Source organism: Takifugu flavidus, chromosome 8, assembly GCF_003711565.1.
Source record: "Takifugu flavidus isolate HTHZ2018 chromosome 8, ASM371156v2, whole genome shotgun sequence".
In the NCBI taxonomy this organism is placed as follows: Eukaryota; Metazoa; Chordata; class Actinopteri; order Tetraodontiformes; family Tetraodontidae; genus Takifugu; species Takifugu flavidus.
This window is the reverse complement of record NC_079527.1, coordinates 8880917-8902704: the sequence shown is the minus strand read 5'-3', so window position 1 is coordinate 8902704 and position 21788 is coordinate 8880917. Positions and strand designations below refer to the sequence as shown.

The window sequence follows — 21788 nt, the reverse complement described above, 5'->3', positions numbered from 1 at the left end:
TCATATTACGTCCACTGAAACGTAGAGGCTTTTGCCTGGATTTTGGGGATTGTAGTCCAAAATGTCGGTTCCCAAAACTGAGTCAATGCATCAGCGAACATCAATTCCCACAATTCCACAGTGGCAGTGAAGCTGTCACGCTCGTGTTTTGCTCTGGCTTTTTGTTATTGTTTCGGGTTAGCGGAGCAGCTGAGCCGGAGGTGGGGGAGCAGCAGTTCGCATCCATCATGTATTAGCTCTTGCCTTTCCTTCCAAACACCAATTGTGACTTCTTTAGCCTCCGGTGATCTTTATTTTGGTTTGGTTCAGAAGACTGGAGTGTGATAAAGGTAAGAGGGACGTCGGAGAAGGCGGTGAGGAAAAGTGCGCACATGTTTTTACCCAACAAAGCTTGTTATTGTCGGACGTGCGCAGCACTGATGACAAACGTAGAGCCCCGATGATTTCAGTTAATTCCAACCTGTTTATTGCACCCTTGCAGCCATGCGTGTAGTGACTTGCGACGTGTTTTGTTGCCATGTGCTGCGTTGGGCCTCAAGCCTGGTGCTCAGCTGTAATTTGAACCCTTTAAAGGCTGCTGCTAGTTTCCAACAGCGTCTGCAAAATGCTCTTCATACCGGAAAACTACACACAATGGTGGAGCAAATATACACTGGGTCACGACAAAAGGAAAAAGTCAGGAGAAACGTGTGGGTGTCGCCTTTAATCCCAAAATTGATGCTCAGACTAAAGTGGAGTCGTTACCCATGACAAAGCCTATATAATGTATACATATGCTTAGCTGCAGTTGTCAGTTCTGGTAGATTGTATCACTCACATACCTGCTGGGGGCCCTCTGACACCCTGTAATGTGTCCTTACACGTGACTGTGTAATAGGGAATAATGCTGGGCCGACCGGAATAACTCAAACTTTTAAGGTGTCAAGCGCCTCAAATCTGTCACAGGGATTATGTTCTGTGGTCTTCTCTCCAGGAACACTCTGCCAGGGTATCATCTTGCACTGAATAAATATTCGCACAGCGCTGACTCGGTCTTGTTTGCTTGCCTTTCACCCAGTTTTCCCTGCAAACCCACATTTTCTCCATTGAGAACGAATTGTTCTTCCCGCAGGTGGAGAAGGAGCTTCTTCGACTACGCCGGGGACCATGGAGAAGTGTGTGGAGTTCAGGAACGTGGGCTGCAGCTACTTCCCTCAGAGCAGGGTGGACTGCCACTACACAATCAGTTCCCAGCACACCTGGGCCAGTAACGACTGGGTCGGACTCTTCAAGGTTTGGTCACCTAACGGAAAGATGGAGTCACCGCCTATTTATATGCATATATTGCAACACTGTGGACATTGTCTTCCTCAGATGGGGTGGACGTCGGTGAGGGACTACCACACGTTTGTCTGGGCACTGGTCCCTCCCAGCTATGAAGAGGGCACAGAGGTCAACTGCTGTGTGCAATTCCAGGGTATGGATATATCTGTTGGATGTTTGTCGTTCCGTACACCTTGCAGAGAAGTGCACGGAAAAGCTCCAGCTGTAAAGTGAAGTTGCTGTAAATTGATTTGCTCTCATGCATGTGGTGACTTCACAACTCGTGCATCGAAAAAATCTGTTTGCCATTTTCTGAATCGGGTTTTTTCTATGCTTGTTAGATTCGAACCTCATTCAGTGTTACCTCTGTAATAAGGTTCAATGGAACATTCAAAGTGTGGATATTATGGACACAAGAAAAAACCTGCTAGTAAGAATTGCTATGTGCGCAGCATTAGTGTGCACATCCTGACCTGTCCCACAATGCATTGCAAATCCCGAGACTTAGTTACTGTATTGCATACAGTAAATATACAGACCCCAAAGCCTTATTAAGCTCTTTTAAAAGTCATTATCTCAAAATACTCTTTTGTGAGGACATTAAACTCACGTCAAATAAACTCTAAATAATTTATTTAGCAGCAATTCTTTAATCATTTAAATTGGAGCATATCACTATTTAAATTATAAACAATCATTGTTGTCACTTTAGCAGCGAGTTCACTCTGCCTTGATTGTTGGTGTAACTGATAGGCAGGATTTAGTTGCAGTAACACATGCACCAAATGTGGCATTGACCTCAGAGCCAGCCGTAAATATCAACCTAAATGTCAGAGCAGCAGAGGCTGAAGGGGAAGGGCGACCAGAAGAAGTGAAATGACCTCAAACAGGTCAAGTCCAACTTCCTCTGGCTGAAGCACTTAGGTGATATTGACCAGGAAGCTTACACCACCGTCATTTATTAATGAGAACAGGCAAGTTAAAGTTCGATTATTTACCTGGATGTGAAATATTAATGCCGGTAAGTAAATGAAGCAGCACTGCTGTTAAATTCCAAGTCACGTACCTGTCAAACAAATGACTGTGCACATCGCTTGGTTCTTCTTTCTGAAGAGCTGGTTGCTTCACCTGGTGGTTGGAAAGTGCGTTGCATCACCCTACACAAATAGCTGCAAAATGTCAGTTTCTAAGTTGGGTTGAAATTGTGATTTAATTGCTGACAAACGTGTATGATTTGAATTACCTGCAAAGGCAATTAGACCATTCAGAAATAAAAGCGAGTTGCCTGCAATATATTTACAGTTAAAAAGACAGGTAAAATGTATTTTAAGGTCAATTGAATTGAAAATTCATCTATTTTTGTTTTTCTTCTGCATTTTAGCTGCTTACCTGCCCAAGCCCAGCTGTCACGAGTACGAGTTTGTGTACATCAGTGCAAAGGGGGAGGTGTGCTCCCGCAGCTCCAGCTTCATATTCTGTGCTCCAAAACCCCTTGAGGATCTGGTAACCCTGGAGGAGGACTCTCACGGAGAGGAAGGCGGCACAGACATGTTGCTGGTCGTGCCCAGGGCCGAACTGTTGCAGGTAATTGGGACTGGTTAAATTGGTGAGGGAAGCAGCAGTATTTCTGTTCATATGAATAAGTCTGATTCCCTGTTCCCGCCTGCGTTTGCCTGTCTATCTTAAAGAATCGACTCCAAGAGTGCCTGCAAGAGCGCGCAGAGCTGCTGCAGGCGCATGAGGCAACCAACAGGCAGAGGGAGAAAGACAAATTGGAGTACAAGAGGGCGAGGGAGGCCTGGGACAGACGACGCAGCGAGGTAGAGAGTGACATCAGCAGGCTACAGAGGGAGCTGAAGCACAGTCATGAACAGATAAAGAGCATGGAGAGGAAGCAGGAGGTGATGTACCAGCAAGGAAAATGAGGAGAAACGATCATGATGCTGATAAAAAAAACTGCACCAAGCTAAAAATTCTGTCTGTTAGGAGGAGCAGGACTTGGTTGAATTACTTACCCAGGAGAAGAGTACGTTACTGGAAGCAAATGAGGAAAGCCGGGTTCGAATCAGAGAGCTGGAGGAGGACATCAAAACACTGACTCAGAGGACTGTGGACAGAGAGACAGAGATGGAGCGGTAGGACGTTTGGCTCTATCTTCCATCGCTGTGTGCCGGTGCTGAAATGTTGAAATCTCTCTTCAGGATGAAGGAGAGAGCAAAGAGGGCCGGAGCTCAGCGGAAAGAGGAGGAGAGTGAGAGAAGTGCTCTGCAAGTAATGATAACTGCTCGAGACCCGCTGCTCCTTCCCTCTGTTGTCCTTCTTTTATTCATGTAATTTCATTCTGTCTCTCAGTCTAAGCTGGAGCAGACGGAGGCTGACCTCCGGAGTCTGTCGAAGGAGTTTCAGGGTCTGAGGACGTCGCTGGCCCAGAGAGACACCAGCGTTCTGCAGCTCCAGAGCACCATCACCACCCTGACGCAGAAGCTCACCGCCGCCCACAGGAAAGAGGTCAGAAATCTTTCAACTCAGCACATCTAATACCTGAAGCTGTTTGGGGTGAACACCTAACGTATGCTTCATCAGGCAGAGCACGAGGCCACGCTGAAGGAAATGCGCAGCCTTCAGGAGCGTCTGAACACCAGCGAGCGAGCTTCCGAAGGCCTGAAGAGCGATCTGAGCTCCCTGGTCGCTCAGAGGGATCACACGCAGTCCGAGCTGCACCAGGCCCGCCTGCAGGCTGCTCAGCTGACCCTCCAGCTCGCAGATGCCAGCCTGGCCTTGAGGGAAGGACGAGCTCGCTGGGCACAGGAGAGGCAGGGCCTGCAGCTCACGGCTGAGGTGCTGTATCACTGACAACATGTTCCTGCTGTCCAGCCGCAGTGCGCAGGACTGTATTGTTGCTCCGTCTACCACCACAGAAGGACCACGCGCGCCTGCAGAAACTCACCGCTGAGATGGAGACGATTGAGGAGAGTCTGCAGGAGGAGAGGATGGAGAGAGTCAAGCTGGAGGTTGAGATTGGGAGAGAAAAGGATTGTAATCGGGTGAGAAGGACTTCAGGCAGCCCTCGCTTGTTGACTATGTTACCTTCATTCATTTACACACAAGAATGCGCAGATTACGCTCCAAATTGTAACTTCTATTCCATCCAACAGCCTCATTTGGGAATGATTTGAAGGTCTGTCCTGTAGAGTCAGGGGTTGGACCTGAACTACAGGCAGACCTGATCCGTCTACCTTATCTCACCTCTCCGTCTGCTGTCTGCCGCAGGTGCAGCTCTGCGAGACCCGGCGGGAGCTGCAGGAGCTGAAAACCAGTGTGAGGGTCACCCAGAAAGAGAAGGAGCAGCTGCTGGCAGAGAAACAGGTCAGACCAACTGGATTTTTCACAGCGTGACCTTGTTTATACTAAAGGGGATCCTGTTTGGATTCCCGAAGACTTTTAAAACATTTAAATCATTCTGTCGACCTCTATTATTTTAACAACCGGTATAAACAAGTACAGAGTTGCGCGTGTCCCAGGTGGTGGGGATTGTCTTTCTGAGTTGTTAATGTTCAGTATAAACACTTTATGGCTCAGTAAAGATCTCTTCTCTTTTTGGCTCCTCATCAACATATTTGATTGCTAAATTTAGAGTAAGAAGGTGATTTTTATAAAAATCAGTGTTCCAGCTAAATATAGTACCATCTGTCATTTAGGAGGAGAGTATAAATAACTGGGTGCACGGAACACTGCAATAATGTTGATATAAAAACATAAATGGCGGCTATATTTACTGTGTAAATGTTGTAAATGGGTGCTGAAGCCACAGTGAAAGGCCTAGCAAGACCCTCTTTTCCACCACAGGAGCTGATGCACTACATCTGTCAGCTGGAGCAGAAGACAGGAACGGTGTCAAGTGCCAAGTGGAGCGCTGCTCCGGTTCTGTTTCCAGGTGAGCGGAGCTTCAGATGAATCTCCTGCACGCTCCGGCGGCGCGAGCAATAAAAGCTCCCTGCAGCATCCTGTCGTCGCTCAGCGTGACCCACATTATTCCTGACAGGAGCAGCATGCCGGGACACACTGACCACTTTTCCTTATGTCCGTGTTTCTGTGCTGCAGGCCGACCCGCCAGCGCCACCTCCGATTCCGAGGATGAGAATCCCGAGGCGCTGCAGCCCCTCCGTCCACCGAGACCTCTGGGAAACTACAGCCTGTGCGAGCAGGGCGAGCTCGAGTTGCTGCGCCTCGCCACCCCCCCTCCGTCCCCAAGAGAGGCCGAGAGGAGTGCGGTGGTCATCAACCAGCCGGCGCCGCTGACCTCGCCGCACCAGGCCAGCGCCGAGACGGCTGCGCACAGCTCGGATTCGGTGAGACGCACAATCTGAGCCAGTCAGGCAGCAAGTGATAATGAAAATGAGCTACGCGGTTGAGCTGATAGTGCCGAGCAGAGCGCTTAAACACACAGGCATTATCTGCTGGAAGCAATTAGACCAGTCATGTCCAAGCTGTTAAAGGCATAACAGTTGTGTGATCCCTGGCTCTGCGCGTGTGTGTGTGTGTGTGTGTTTCAGGAGGAGGAATCTGATCCCCTTCAGTGTGGGCGGCTGGGATCTGGAGATGAAACTGCTCTTCTGCTACCTGAGCACCCAGACACCCCTCACAGGTACAACCTCCCAGTAGAAACTCTCGCTCTCTCTCACACACCCACGCTTCCTCGTATGTCTGTCTTTGTGGGGACATTTGTAGACCTGGTACATTGCTCAGCACCTACACTGAATTTTAACATTAAGACCAAAACTGAACCCTCAAACGGTCCTTTAAAGGTGTGTGGGCCAGACAAAATGTCCTCACTTTGCTAGTAGAATGCGTATTGTGGTGCTCAGTGTGTAGCATGTACAAGAACACACACGGACCCATAAATGTAGAGGGGACATATATCACTTTAATTACAGTAAAATACCAAAGGACTAATATTCGGGGGGAAGCCTGACTCAAAAATATTCTTGCAATAAAACACATATACATATTGAAAAAGGGGCCTTTCCAAAAAAAAATGGGTAGTAATTAAGAATTTTTTATACCCGGCTCCAATTTTACTCTTTATAAATATATAATGTGTAGAGTCAACCACTGGTTGCCTCGCTCGTTTACTTGAACTGCGGACGACATTTTGCCGAGGCGTCGTTTATGTTATGGATGTCGGGGAGCCGTTGGAGATTACATGAGATTTTAGCAGCACTTCCACTTTACAATATAACCTTCTTCATTTTTAGAGGTCGCCTGACATTTATGTTTTATTGCGCTAATAATGCTAATTTCATTCGTGCGGGATTCTCGCTGAAGGAATTTTACTGGTAATAGCGTCCTGAGGTGTAACATTTGCTGCTGTAATGATGAAGATTCCCGCTCACGCCTCATGCTAGGTTTCACTTTTCCACATGGATTTATGCTAGCCGTGTCTTCCCTAAATAAGCTGCAGCCACAAACCGCAGCGCGGAGTTAACGTGCAGAGGTGATTTGCATTACTGACTCCATATTAAAACCTGCGCTTCTCGCCGTCATGCTGCCTGCTTTTAAAGTGCAGCATTGCGTCACATTTAATGAGCTCATAACTTGATTTGTGTGCACAACCGCAGTCTGCAAAGTAATTTGGGAGCCGGCGGCCAGAGAAGTTAGAGCCCTACGTATTTCAAAACTTTTGTACATTTATTTTTTTTAAAAAGGGGGAAAAGTTTCTTGAGCACGCATCCCGAGTAAATCTTGGTGGTGGTTTTATGCGTTGGGCCTGAACAGGAAGGGTTTTGCTCTGGATTCAAAGCCCACCTGCGCTTGCAGACGCATGCAAGCGTTTATTTATGGCGACGGGGCGAGTATGGCTGGAAGATGGAAGTTTTGAATAGGTGCTCGTAAAAGAAGTTGAGTCGGGGCGAGGGGAAGGGGACGGCTCTGAGACAGAGCCGAGGCGAGATGGGAGGACAAGGGGACGGATAAGCTGACAGCAGGCTGTAGCGGTGATTTACCTGAGGGGCGGACCTCAGTCACGGGCCAATTTTCAGCGTCATTAAAGCCGTCTCTCCCCTGCTCGGCCTCTTCTTTCTGTCTAACCTCCACTTTTAGCCAGAACGAGGGTTCCTTTCAGCGTTCCACGCACGCTCACGCTCGGCTTTGTCTCCCCCTCCAGTGAACTGGCCGACACTCTGCTGTGGTAGCCAGCGGACGCCCGGGCGGAGGTGGCGGATGGAACCGAGTTGACGTGGACCCGCAGACAGAATCTTAATATGCAACTTATCAATCTGCCATGATTCTATATTCCTCATTTCCTTCTCAGACTCTCCTGCTGCGGCTTTTTTAATAGCGGGAATGATTTATTGTCATGTCTTACATATGAGTATAGTTACTTTTTAGCCACAGGCTCCTGCGTTAGCTCGTTCACAGGCTGCAGCGGAATCATTTGGGGGTGAATCACCGCTCGGTCGAGGCTTTACAACGGATGTTATGTCACTTTTATGACGTCTGTGATTAAGAGCCACGACAGGCGCTGCAATTATAATGTTTTGCGCAGGTCCGGCTCTGCAGGACACCGCAGCTAATCTCTCCTCCAGCATCACAGTCTCAGCAGCAGCTTTAAAGACTATTCAAGGTGGCAGAAGCTAATAACACATCACCGCACAAGAATTAATGTAGCAGCCGTGCAGGGCCGTGACGTCGCACTCAGAGCTGACTTTCCATGCACTTTCGTCTACACGTGAACAGTTGATTGTTGTCTTGAGCTGTTGGTTAGATGAAGAGACGTTATGAGTCGGGCCAGCATTTGGAAGAGAGCTTATGGTGTTTAGTCTATTAAGATTGACGCCAGATGTGACTTTTTACTTCAGTAGCTTCATACCATCACTCTTGTAAAAATTAATTCTCATAAGCTTTTCATCCGCGAGACCAGCTGAGGTTTTTATTCGCTAATGATTCTGGATTTTACTCTTCATAGCCGTTGAAATGAAAAGATAATACTCATTTGGGTATCATCTGTTGGTCTCTGTACCACTTGTACAGAAATCTTATCTGGCGTCTCACACAGTTCTAATTGCAGCAATGTGCCTAAAGTAATAGTCAAAGAAAATCATTTTATATCACAATGTTGTTTTCTCCTTAGCCTGTGGCAACACGCAGCTTTTCCTATAAATTTTTAGGACATTGGAGCGAGCCCACACCTGAGCTCTATTCACTTTGAAGGTTTCTTTTCTTTCTTTTCCACTGGCTACAAGCATTTGCCGGACACTTTTACGCTAATCTGATCTGCTGTATTTGCACCCAACTTTTGCTAGAGGTTTTAGATGAAATACATATATATCTATACAGTATGGACACTTATACAGAACAGCATGGCAGTGGTGTTTTTAATCCTTTTTATAATCATCCCTAGCGTGTTGTGTTTCTTCATATTTTCTCTGTTTAATCTAACTGCTATGATGGTGCTGAAGGAAGAGAGCGATACCAGCCTGTGAGAGAGGAAATAAGGAGGAAGATCTGTAGAAAAGACATTTTCATGTTTATTTTGGGTCCTTGTGTTGCAATTTTATTCACCTTCATGGAGGCAGGAACGTCTCGCTGCCCTGCACACTACATGTTCTCTCCATGGTCCTCTTTAATGGTTGTGAACCAGTTTTATGTCTATAGGGAAGTTTTTTCTGTGTGTGTGTGTGTGTGTGTGTGTGTGTGTGTGTGTGTGTGTGTGTGCGTGTGTGTGCGTGTGTGTGCGTGTGTGTGCGTGTGTGTGTGTGTGTGTGTGTGTGTGTGTGTGTGTGTGTTTTCCACTGAGAGCTCTTGTTCTTGTCAGGACACTGACTCCTACTGCAATAAAGCTCCAGGTGTTCTGGTGTGTTTTGAACGTGTGTGTGCGCCTGTGTGTGTGTGCGCGTGTGTGTGTGTTTTGGTATCAGTTGTGCTAACGTTGTTAGGGTGGGTCTCTGCATAATAAAATGGTTTATGTATTCATTGTTGGGTCTGTGATCTTTTTCTGCCCAAAGCCGGGTGTCACACTCTGACGTTTCACTGGTGATTAACTTCCTCTGTGTAACTTATGACGCCTTTGGCTCGTCAGCTTCTTCAAATTTGCGCCTCTTTTCTGTAATTTCCATACTTCTTTCTGCAGGCTTCTCCTCATCCTCACCCCCCCCTCTCTCTCTTTCGCCTCCACCCTCCATCTTCAAGTCTTGGGTGACCATGGCTAATTATAAAATCAATGATGCCGGGCTGCCTGGTTTACTGCCCGCTCTAAAACCTTAACTGGGAAATCACTGTGGGATTGATGACTCCCCCACTCTTTATCTCTTTTAATTAGAAATGTAAAAGATATGAAGATCCCGAGGCCAGAGCACAGCTCCTGGTTTTTATATCCTCCCCAGCCCTTGCTTTTCTTCCCGGACCACTCGAACCTCCACCTGGATTTATTGATCTGGATTTGCTCTACCTGGAATTCTCCGTGTTTACACCTTGTTTCGCTCTCCGTCCCTGAACGACAGCTGGCTGAATTTATCCTCTGCATTTCCTTCTCACCTTCACCTCACCCTACTCTTCCTCTCTGCATGCCCTGCATCACAAGTCTGTCCTGACCCGAGCTCCAGCTCCCGCTCCCCTGCCGGTGTTTATCACACCCCCAACCCGCTCCCTTCCTCCCTAACAGCAGCTGCGAGCGCTGCGGCTCCACCGTGCTTTATCCTCCTGCTCTTCATCACACTCTGAGGATTCGGCCTCTCCTGCTGCACAACTTCCACCGTGGTCTGAAAAAAACGCTACAGCTCAGCAAATGTGAGCCGGGATCCCTCCCAAGGTTTAAATATTCAAATAAATTTCCCCGGCATGCCACATTCCAGCCTATTTTTTATGGTTTCTTTATTATTTTGCATGAATAATAGATGTCTCTGTGGCTGCTGAATATTACAGAGGTCCCCCCCCCCCTCATTAAGTCATGGACGGTTCTGCCTTTGGGGTCTTGCTTCACGTATTTACTTCGCCTTTTACCTTCACACCTCAGATAATTAGCTAATCAAGCATCGGTGATGTGGAAGGATGAGTAAAACGAAAACTTTCCCAGCTCCCCTAAAATCCCCCAAGCGCGCCCACAGGTTGCCATGGCAACATCCTCCAGGGCTCCCAGTGTACGTGGCCATTTGATTGTACCTTGTAAAATAGTGTGTAATGTATAGCCCTTATTTTAATTCGGGCCCGGCGTTATTGATCGCCCTTTAATGATATTTAATTAAAGTAATCGTATAATTGATAGGATCTCATCTGTGTTTATTGCCCTCCTCTGTCTCTCTATTAATAAAATCAAAGGTGAGACCTCAGAGAAAGAACGACGTTTACGGTCAGTCGCTCTGTGGTTAGGCGACTGTTTTCCATCACGATGCCACAAAAGCCAGACCTGATGGCTGACGGAGGGGTCCAGGGGGTTCAGTTCAGACGGAAATCTGGAAATCTGGTTATTTACAGCAGGGTTTTGTTTAAAAGGCTTGAAAAATAAATATCACCATTTCTGCTTAAGAAAGGGTTGTATCAAGCCATTAAAACTTCTTTTAAAGAACTTTTTTGTGTGGTGCCAACCTGATCAAAGTGCCTTCTCCTCCCACTGAAACTCCAGTGAAGAAATGCTGATGCAAAGCTTAAGGTTTTAGTTAACTTGCAAATAACTGGACAGAAGAGACGGAACTGGAGGAAACGGCAGTTTTAACGTTTCTGTGTGCACGCTGCAGAGAGAGCTAAATCTTATTAGCAGAGCTTTATCTGATGTCCTTGTTCAGCAGGAGGATGTGATTTATTACCATCTGCACCACAGCTCTCCGTGACCAAACAGACCCGCTCGCTTCCCATCGTGCACCGCTGTCGCAGCTCAAGAGCTCCCTCTACCGACGGGACCCGCTAATGCGCCCGATCGTCCCAAAACAAGTTCATTTGTCCTTAAAAATAGTCTAGAAATGAAGTTACAAAGATCCAATAGTTTTACAAAAATTAGTTTATTGTGCCTCTTACTGTTTATATGGCTTTTCTTGATATGACAACAGTTGACATAAACAGGGTAGACAACACCTTGGCCAAGTCGACAAAAAAAGAGAGAGAAACTACATAATCTCAATATTGTAGCTGAGTTACCATCATTTACATCATGACAGTCCAGCAGAGAGAGAAGGGATGAGGTTATCGCAAGTGTTTTTGTATGACAGCAATGTGCTGAGCACATTCTCCCAGTGACTGAAAATAAGCATTCATACACGCGCGCCCGCTTCAAAACGAGGAGATCTGTCCATCATCTCAGAGCCGGGACCTCTTGCTGCTCCCCGGCTGTCTGTATTGCTTCAGAAGAAAGAAAAACAATCCCGTAAATGTGCAGGAGCGTACCCTCCCGGCCGATCCCCGCCGTTTTGGCAATAAACAAATGATGCAGGAGAACAGGCGATCCTCCACGGCTCCGTTCCAGAAACGTGAGGATACACAAAGAACTTAAAAAAAGGAGAAGAAATGAAAGACAGGTTCATATCATGGCTTTTGGGATGAGAAGGCAGTTTGTTGCATGGATGCCAGCCCCAGCACACAGGCAACGATGACGTCAGTCTGGCATCAGTGCTCGTTTCATCAGATTTATCACCTTCTCTGTACACGCAGAGGGATCGAGCTGATCATAACATGTCAAGAATACACACATAAATATTGCCTGTTTCTAGCGTGCCACGGGGCCGCTAGTGTTTGGTCCTTACTGAAAAGCCCTGAGTCTGGTTTCAAAACATCTTCCTGCTTTAGACTTGCATAAGTCTTTGATTATTGTGTAAATGAATGATGTCGGATGCTGTGCGCACGTTCACCGTGCATGCTGACTGATTAGCTTCTGCGTGCTCGCGGACAGTAAGGGCTCGTAGCAGATGGGATGGGCCTTACTGGGACAGGAGATCAGGAAATGAAAAGTGCTACATGTGTGGTGTAAAGTGGAGATCTCCGTCGCTCCGAGCACTCGTGTCAGCACGCCTCTGTGTAACGTGCATGAGCTCGGGGAGTGCACGTGAGAGTAAGCTGCTCTGCCGTGAGGGCCGCTGGATCCTGATTGGAGATGGACAAATCCTAACTTTGGCACTAAGATATCACGTTCTGCAACAACAACAACAAAAACGGTCAATTGAACAAGTGTCGATTCCCTGATAACAGAAACGGATCAACTGGAAGGTCCCAACAGTCTTCTGGGTTGATTGACACCCACAGCGGCCTAAAGAAGAGAAGACCTCGCCAGTTCTGATTACCCTTCTTTCCCTCGGAACATCTTCTCAGGAAAGCTCTTCAAAGAATTTGTCTACAAGATTCATATATAAAATCAGGATAACAAATAAAGACAAAAATATAATGGTATATAGATATGTATGGACTTACTCATAAATTGAAAAAAAAAGTGAGACAGGAAACAATATTCAAAAGCAATAACCACAAAAACAAAATATAAGCAAATTCAATTTGGTTTTGCTCTGTTACGTTTTCCTTTGCATTTGTTTTTTTTTTTTCGAGAGAGAGATGTGCTTGTTTCTAGCCGCTGGAATCAACTGCACAGTTTGGAGATCTGATTGGCCGTCCCGCTATCATATAAAAGAACAATAAAGCAAAAAGAGAACTAAAGAGACAACATTTAGCTTTTTCAAGAGGTTACGTTTTGTTTTTTTGTTTGTTTTTTTCAGGTTAACCTTCCTCTATTCCAGGAGTTCCTATGTTTGTTCCACCATCTCTCCGTGTTCCTGCAGTTCTGTCGTCATGGACCGTGTGGCCTGAGTTAGAGTGTCTGTGTACATAAGGCTCTGCTGGGCTCCACCCTGGAGACACTATCATGTGCAGTAAGGGGGGGCAGGCCAGCATTATTTTTATTCTTGAGGTGGGAGAGTGATACTGAGCTCAGGTTTTATGTCTGATGGATGTCTGTGTCTGAATGTGTGTGTGTGTGTGTGTGTCTGAATGTGTGTGTGTGTGTGTGTGTCTGAATGTGTGTGTGTCTGAATGTGTGTGTGTGTGTGTATAAAATGTTCACTGCGCCCTCCCGGTGAGTCCTTTCCTCGATCCGTCCAGGTTGTCCAGAACCCCCCAGGGCTCGCCATCACTGTCCGAGCTCCTGTCTCGCTCTTCGTCGCCGACGTCGTCCTCTTCATCCTCCTCCTCCGGTGACGGCTCGCTGCCGTTTTCCGTGGCCCAGCTGTCGTCCTCATCCTCGGCTTCCTGCTTCAGGACCAGGGTGGAGGGGGGCGGCGGGGGCGGGGGCGGCGGCGGCGGCGGGCTGTCGTTGCTCTCGGTTTGGTCTTCGAAGGCCTCCGGGTTCTCCAGCATCTCCCTGATCAGTGGGGGCATGGGCCCCGGGATCTCCGTCTTCAGAGTGATGGCTCTTTCTGCGCCTGAAGCAGGAAACACAGTCGTTTTATAACCGGCTGATATGACAGCAGCTCAAATCCAAACTTGCTGCCCTGATCATTTCCTTCACTCTAACCTTTAGTGCTGATGCCCCTGAGGTCGGTGATCTTCATCAGCATGCGTGGGAACATGTGGGGCTTGTTGGGGCGGCGGCGGCGAGCGTAGATCTTCAGAGCCTCCAGCAGAGGCTCCTGCAGCTTGTCCACTTTCTCGGGCTCCTCCAGATCCATACGATCTGATCAGAAGAACAGGAAATCCGCTTAGTCTCATAAAAATGAGGCGCTGCTGGTGGGGACAAATCATTCAAAGGGGCGTTTGCCGTGCAGTACCTCCACAGATGAGGCAGATGGCGCTGAGGAGGCCCGTTTCTGTGTCGTCCATCTCCAGGGGCAGAAGCTGACCAGCAAATGCAAACACCAGATCCGTGAGTGGTCCGAAGCCGGCATTGTGCATCTGCGTCCGGTTCAGGGTCAGACCATCAGAGAAGGTCATAGTGTCTTGTTCTGGGGTGTAACGTGTGCAGATTCTCAGCATCTGTTTACAGAGAAGGGGGAAATATATATAGTGAAGTGATATGCCGAGGTTCTCTACAGCGCTGGTCTCAGTGACAGCTTAATGTAAAGTATTTCAGGTTTATGAAAACACGTGGTTTATTGCGGCGTCGCGTTGTAATACCATTTATTACCAATAGATGTCAGCATTCCCAAATCTGCCAAATCTTTCTATCTGCGCGTTACTCTTTCTAACGTCCTGCTGGAATTTTTAAATTTGTGAGTCATCCCAACGGGATCAGTAAAGTTGAGTTGAAGGTGAAGTTGACGTTGAAGTAGGTTTTTGGGATTAAAAAGCTTTCTTGGCAAAGTCAAGTGAAAAGGACGGGGGGGTAGAAAAACAATGGTTTCTCACCAGTATGTCCAGGCAGGCCGACTTCAGCAGAGTGATCTGGTCAGCAATGGTGAGTGAGGTGAATCCTGGCAGCCGCTTTGCGAATTCCACAATCTTGATGATGCATTTTGTGGAGAGCTCGCTGAACTTGTCCCATAAACCCAGATCCAGCTGGACCCGGTGGTCTGAGCTGGAGTTCTGGAAACACACAGGCGGATTTGTGCGGTTACTGAGGTGGCGCGCGGGCCCATTTGCATCAGAGACGAGGGTGCCAGGGCCTTGCAACACAATTTTCCATTTTTGCATCAATCAAGGTTGAAGGATCCGTTTGTATGTTGCATCAATCACTCAGACACACCGATGGCTCACTGGCGGGCTATATTACTTAATCTATGTTGAGAAAGCCAGGGTGAAAATTGCATCTTTGAATGCAATTTAGGGAGTTTAGCCTGACAGCAATGCAGCGTTACCACACGGTGAGATTGCATTTGTACAATAGGGGGATTGTGTACGTGCGACTTACGGTGGTGTATTTGCCCAGCTGGCCGAGCGATGGGAAAGTTTCTTGGTGAGCTTTGCTAACTTTATTGACCAGCTCCTCCAGCTCTCCACTCAGCTCGTAGCTCTCTGGGAGCACCACCTCCTCCTTCACGTCTTTCTTCTTTTTGTTCCTGTCATTACGCACCGCTGTGTTGAAGACAGAAAAATTGAGAATAGATTGAGACGCAGGCAAAATTCCTACTTTATGCATGTTCAGTGGACAGACACAGAATGTCCCTCTAATTGATCAGAGATCATGTGTAAAAACATCCATCATGCTGGTGCTTTCTGCCTTTTGCACTAGAAACCAGAACTCAGTGGCAGCTGAGATTATTCTTAACAATCCTAACATGTTTCCTCCAGCGCGTCGCCGACACTGGCTATCTCCTCCTTATCGTTTGCTCTCTTCCTTGCCCATCTCTCTATCCACTTGACCGGTGCACACAGACCAGTCCTCCACTCTCTCTCCCTCCTCCTCCCATACTTTCCTTCCTCTCAGGATATCCAGTAATAGCAGAGGCACAATGTGATCCCGGTCTTAACACACATCCCACACAAACATTACACCCACATACATGTCCCACGGGTTCTATAAGGACAAAAAAAACCAGCCATACACCCATGTCACATCTAGCCATTCAGACAACAGAATTTTGATATTTTGATTCAATAAACATCCAGAATGTCGCTACCATGACTCAACTGTAGTTTTGTTCTCAAACTGTCGCCGTGTTCATGAATCCAGGGCCTGCCCGGCTTTCTTCGGGTGTAAAGTTGGGAAACTGGACTAATTTTTGTGAGGCCATTAGTCATGTGATCGGTGCAGCTCCCAGCCTCTCCCTGAATCCTCCACTAATGTGCTCATCATTTGTACCACTGCTGATTCTTTCCCAGTTTTGGACAGAATATTAAAATGCAATGGTCATTTTTGAGAAATCTGAAATGACGGGGTGGAACCTGTCTGGGTAGCTTTGCTGGGTAGAGGTAAGCGGCAATCCGTGGTGTGTCGGGTTTGATCTCGGGCTTTCGGGACTCCGACCCCAGAGCGCTCACCTTCCTTGGACATGCCGACCTCAAAGCACTTCTGCAGCCTGCAGTACTGGCAACGGTTGCGTGTGACCTTGTTAATCTGGCAATTCTTGTCTCGGTGGCAGGTGTACACCATGTTCTTCTGGATGCTGCGACGGAAGAAGCCCTGAAGCATCGGGAGGGAAAAGGCAAAAGTGGAAAGGGCGAGACAGGGAGAGAGACTGTGTGTTATAGTCAGACAAGGACATAACATTTAACATAACGTTTCTCTTTTGTTTCATTTTATGGAGCAGAATCCTCGACTCTGCGTCGTCCTGGCAACTTTTCATCGCAGGGCTTCACACTTGCATGAATTGAATGCCTGCGGGTCTCTTATGTGCATGTAAAGGTATAACTACCAACCCTTGCAGCATTCTTGCCACATGGTTGCAATAAATCCAGACTCCGTAAAGATCCGAAGCATCTGGCAGGTTCTTCTCACCTTGCAGCCCTCGCAGGAGCTGACACCATAGTGGTACCCCGAGGATTTGTCCTGGCACACAAAGCACGGCTTGTAGACGCGGGGCGGGGGAGGTGGAGACGGGGAACTGGGCACCATCTCCTCTGAGCTGGTGCTCTGGGTCTCCACCGCTAAGGACAAGAAAAAAAAAGACAGAAAACAAAGGTCAGCAGAGCACATGATTGTATCATCAGGCGTTGTGTGAGGTGTAGCATGCAGGCTGAGATGTCATATGTGCACTTGACAAGATTAAAGGAAAAAAATGATTAGCTGCCATGTCCTTGACAGAGGGACAACTGACAGCACCGATAAATGCTTCTCAGTTTTTAATTTTCTGTGTGATGGGTTACGTGTAACAGGTCTACATTTGGCCTGGAGGTCAGAAACACAAAACTAAAGGGTGTTTAGGTTTTAAGTTTAAAAAAATAATAATAATAATAATAATAAAATAAAATAAAAATTTTTTTTTAATAATAATTAGTAATTAGAGACTTTTAAGGGGAGCTACAAGAGCTACGTGATTGGCACTATTAAGGATCATTCTTTTCAAAGCCGCAAATCAAAGCAGGAACCTTATGAAACAAACTGTTGACGTGAGAGAAGGGCAAGTAAAAGCGAGGCGTCACTCCTCATTCCGGAGCGACAACAGTGCGTGATGGCGTCTCACTCGTAGCGACACGCTGAATATCCACTGTTGTCCCAAACGTGCCAACCTTTCACCGCAAAAGCCCTGACGTTGAAACGCCACTTGCATTCTCGGTGCTTGACATTAAACTTGACCATGTTGTGAAGTGGAACATCTATAGGCCCTCCTGGATGTGTGCGGCGTGCAGCGTGCAGCGTATGGATTCCATACTTCCCCTGAGAAACACAATCTGCTGCACGCCTGCAGGACCAGAGCCTCGCCACACATGTTGGCCTGCACAAACTCAGACACACATGTGGCTCATACGCTGCGCACTTGAACATCCACTTACCCAACGGCACTTCTTTCAACTTTCACCCTTGGTTACCCTGAAACCCCCCTCGACCCACCAAACACCCCCCGACTATGCATCCCACAACCTCCTGACACATAAACCCTATTTTTCTCTTGTTTCCTGGCCCTAAATTCCTCAGTGCAGCCCTGCCAGGTTTTAACAGAGGCCTAGGCTCATAAGGCAGCCTATAAAGGCGGTCCCATGGCTGGACTGGAGGCCCCAGCTCGGCTGGTCTCAGCTTTATTAGGGCTCGGTCACCTTGGGCAGCTATTCACACCACCAGCTGTAGCTCCCAGCCCGTAAAACGAGCCAATCATAAAATACAAAAACAGAGAGGCTCTAAAATTCTAACTTTTACTGCACCGACCTTCCCCCCTCTTGCACCTTCAATGGAAAGCACAGAGGGCTAGCCTAAACTTAACCTACCCCCCCACCTCCTGTCTCGCATGCCCAAGGCCAGGGCAAAAACCCCAGCAACTTGACTTTTCACAAGAGGGAAGACTTCAAAAGAAGGGGGCATAAAAACAGGAATTTTTTTAAAAGAGAGACAGAGAGAGAGAGAGAGAGAGAAAGGGGCAGATGGGGGACGGAGGCGAAAGGGGGGTAGAGTTGCTGCTTGTGGTGGGTCTCGTTCAACGACATGCTGAGCGTTTCAGAAACCCTGCTACAGCTGCAGTGACTGTGACCGACCAGCTACAACCTCATTAATGATACGAGCAGAAATATACCAGACGTTCTCATTTGCTGCCTGCTGCCCAAACATCTGGTTTTGTCTGCGCACATATATGTATGTATGTATGTGTGTGTGTGTGTGTGTGTGAGAGAGAGAGAGAGAGAGAGAGAGAGAGTTTTTATACTTTTACGGTTCAGTCTCCGAGTTCAAATTACTTCTTTGAAGGCCGTTGCTGGAGGCAAATATGTTTTCCATTATTTTTAAGAAATCCCAAAGCCAAATGTGCAAATCAATCTAAAGTGGTTTACAGCAGCGTGAAGGTTCCTACAGCAGACCACGTCGCTCCCTGGCCAGAATCTAACAAAGCGGCAGGGTCAGCGGGAGAGCAGAACCCTTCTGAACGTGCCATGAACCTCAGTGTTTATGCAATAATAACAGCAGCAAATGAGGCTGCAGACCAAGCGTTGACAACCCCTTCGAAGAGGACAAACCATATGTGGCGTCAAGGAACGAACACTGACTGATGCTGTCTAAAGCAGGGGAGCCAGAGACAGAAAGACCCTCCTGGAGAAGACTCAGGGACACGGGGAGATATAACACACCGGGCCTCACATGAATCTGACCCTCGCCAGAGAACATGACTCCTGGAGACGCCTCCTAGACGCCGCTAGTCCAAAAACTCTCCTACTGCTCCCCCTGGGGTGCCGTGGCGAGAGGACCCATTCACGCAGCCGCCGTGAATCCCCTCTAGCCGGTCTCCTCAGCTTAGCTCAGCGCTGTTTAGAAAACAAAACCCCGTGAAATGAGAGGCCCTCCTTATCAGCGCTCTGAGGCCGGAGGCGCCATTTGCATGACAATCCCCTGGGTCAGGGCTGGCGAAACGATGATGGACGGATGAGAGGAGAAGAGTGGGTTAGGTGGGTGGCTGCTGTTGTTGGGGGAGGAGAAGACAATGGGGAAGAAGAGGGGATAGTTGAGTTACCAGTAGCCAATGTTAGCTTTTCTGCCAAGTATCAGTTTACTCCCTAATCCCTTCTGTCGTTGCTCTCTGTGCACAAGTGGCCCGCCTGTACTGACCAATCTAATCCCCTGGTCGCACACAGGAGTCACTATTCAACGGCAACGGACCCAACACATGCACACAGGAGGATAATGTTCACCTACCAACGATCAAACACCACGCAACGAAATGCAGAGCCCTCCATTAGGCTTCAGCTGGAGCGGGATTTGCGGCCCATCACTCTCCACAACCTCATTAGCTGTGAAATGTAACTGCGCGGCAAAAATAGCCGTTTGGGTGAAGGTTACTCCAACTAGGTCAATTACATTAAATTCTAGGTCGGGTGAGCCGGGCCCGGCTCTGTCCCTCTAGGTTCGACAGATAAGGATGAAATCGTTTAGAAAACGATGGGGTTCTACAATGAAATGAGAAAGCTCCTGGTAACTGGGAGGCTGCCTGATAGTCAGTCAGCTGGAAAGGGGAGTGTTTTCTGGTATATTTGAGCACAGGCATGACTGTGCAGCTTGTGTTGGATGTTGCAACACAGTCCTTTATTTTCACAGAGCAGCATATGACATTCTGGCAGCGCAACAAGCCTTCTTTCACAATAAGCCTGCAGATTTTGTCTACGTGACCGAGGCTTCAGAGCTTCGCTTGTGAACACGCATGCGCCGGCCGTGCATGTGAGGACAACGTGCATCGATCACCGAGGAGGACTGAGCGCTGCAGACAAATACAACGCTGCCAGGTGTTTCTGCGCAGCAACTTAATTTGATTTTAAAATGACTGTAACGTTGCAGCGTTAGCAAACAGTGCTAAAAAAATCGCTGTGTGTTCAACTGCAAGTACGGGCACGCTGGGCCTCCTCTGCCACTATTAAACTTGCTTTTTTCCTTTCCATTGCACATTTGTGAACATATGAAGGCCAGAGCAGCCAGTCTGTGGCATCAGGGTCGTGGGCCGGGCAGACAGCCGTGGCAGACGGGGAGCAGATTGAGAGAGGATGGTGAGCAGTGGGCTACAATGCTCTGTTGGCACACTCGCTGGGGGCCTTTCATGGTGTACCCTGGCCCCCTGTGACAGAGGGCCCGACGCCACAGAGGACTCACTGAGTGACTGTGAGCTTACTGAAATTTTCAGGCTTCATGAGAAAGAGGAAAGAGAAGGGCCACACCCTTGTCACGGCTGCCAGCGTATTTCAGTCACTTCTGTTTCTCTGCCCACATCTTCCGGCCATCCCTCGGAGGCTTCTGCAACATTGATCTACCCACCAGACTTGTTTCCTTCCTCTTGTCAGTCCCATTCTTTCCAGAGGATCTACGTCACGGCGTTTGCTTCACCTTCTTCTACGTGGAGTTCTGATCACCTGTGAATCTACAAAATGTCCACTGTGGGAGTTACTCTGACACTCCCAGTATTTTGGAGGAAGCAGAGGTTCTATGAAGAGAACTCAAGAATAAAGACAATGTGTGGAATGTAAAAGCGTAAATATGCTGACACAAACGGGGGGGGGGGGTTCATTAAAGGTGTTGAGCGCTGGTGACACCTTTCACCAGCCATTACCTGAGCTCGTGTGTCTGCGAAGAGGCCCAGTTTAACTGCCACTGGTTTATGACAGAAACCCAGCTGTCAGTCAGGAGACGGCTCAGGTTTGAGCGGTGAAGTCAAAGTTACCCGCATGCCACTTCCTGGGTTTACCGCCTCCTCTCGCAGCTAGCGCAGTCATGAAACGCAGAGAGGGACCAACTCGTGCACGCATACGATGGCGCGTTAATGTCAAATCGTAGGATGTTTGTGGGTTACATGGTTCATACTAGTGGAGCTCAAATGAAAAACAGAGAAGCAGAGCAGAAAAGGCAGCAGGTGAGATAAGCCCGTATCCTCAGGGCACGTTTTAAAAGGCGGAATTACCCCAGCAGTCTGGTGCCGCTCTCAAAACAGCCTTTCTTCTTTACAGCACCTCATAAAGAGCCTTTTGATATTTTCTTGATGGAGTCAGCCAAGCCAACATTTGGCAGCAAGCACCTCCCTTTTCCTGCAACACACAACCCTGTCAAGAGACACACAAGCTGGCTTCGAACTGTAACTAGTCCACAAAGCTGTGTGTCCCCTATGAACCCGGTTTGGGAAAAAAAAAAGTTTCCTTAAAATGTCCTTCAACATTTGCGGAAGGAGCCATTGAAAACCAAGTTTAAAGGAAAGTTGATCCCACTGAAAGCTTTTTTTTGTTGTTTTTTTAACAAAATGGTTTGTGCAGTCAGTGGCGTGCAGATAGGTGGAAAAAATCTGCCCCCTCTTCCCTGCGGTGAGGTGCAGCTGACTCTTCATCTGCCCACCAGAAGAGAGAAAAGAGACACGTCTTTCTGCCAGTGACCAGAAACTGAAACCGTGCCCGCCACTCAGGAACAGACTGATCCGTAGCAACGGCGGGGACGACCTGGGCGAGGAAGCAGACGGAGCGGGGAGGTGTTCAGA

The 21788-nt window shown here is 47.9% G+C and overlaps 2 protein-coding genes across 9 annotated transcripts in view; one reads left to right on the top strand and one right to left on the bottom strand.

The window, feature by feature from the left end:
* The first annotated feature begins 106 nt into the window (after nt 1-106).
* calcoco1a (calcium binding and coiled-coil domain 1a) lies at nt 107-9273 on the top strand. Of its 2 annotated transcripts, XM_057042019.1 has the most exons (15): nt 107-329; nt 1112-1272; nt 1354-1456; nt 2684-2886; nt 2991-3203; nt 3289-3437; nt 3504-3573; nt 3655-3810; nt 3886-4140; nt 4221-4346; nt 4573-4668; nt 5149-5236; nt 5404-5651; nt 5856-5947; nt 7466-9273. In XM_057042019.1, the coding sequence occupies exons 2-15, from the start codon at nt 1147-1149 to the stop codon at nt 7491-7493; spliced, it is 1953 nt and encodes a 650-aa protein (XP_056897999.1). In that variant the 5' UTR covers nt 107-329; nt 1112-1146; the 3' UTR covers nt 7494-9273. The 2 variants fall into 2 exon arrangements, with proteins under 2 accessions (XP_056897999.1, XP_056897998.1); XM_057042018.1 differs by lacking the exon at nt 7466-9273 and having other exon boundaries at nt 5856-7446.
* Nucleotides 9274-11272: 1999 nt separating this feature from the next.
* rarga (retinoic acid receptor gamma a) overlaps nt 11273-21788 on the bottom strand; it is a 35706-nt gene continuing 25190 nt past the window's right edge. For 5 of the 7 annotated variants that reach the window (XM_057042024.1, XM_057042026.1, XM_057042023.1 and 2 more), the window contains 7 exons: nt 16643-16791; nt 16090-16327; nt 15116-15279; nt 14614-14790; nt 14037-14241; nt 13784-13942; nt 11273-13691 (listed from right to left, as the gene is read on the bottom strand). In XM_057042024.1, coding sequence (XP_056898004.1) covers nt 13330-13691; nt 13784-13942; nt 14037-14241; nt 14614-14790; nt 15116-15279; nt 16090-16327; nt 16643-16791 — 1454 coding nt within the window. In that variant the 3' untranslated portion in view covers nt 11273-13329. The remainder of the gene's footprint in view (nt 13692-13783; nt 13943-14036; nt 14242-14613; nt 14791-15115; nt 15280-16089; nt 16328-16642; nt 16792-21788) is intronic. The other 2 variants (XM_057042028.1, XM_057042029.1) reach the window with 1 other exon arrangement.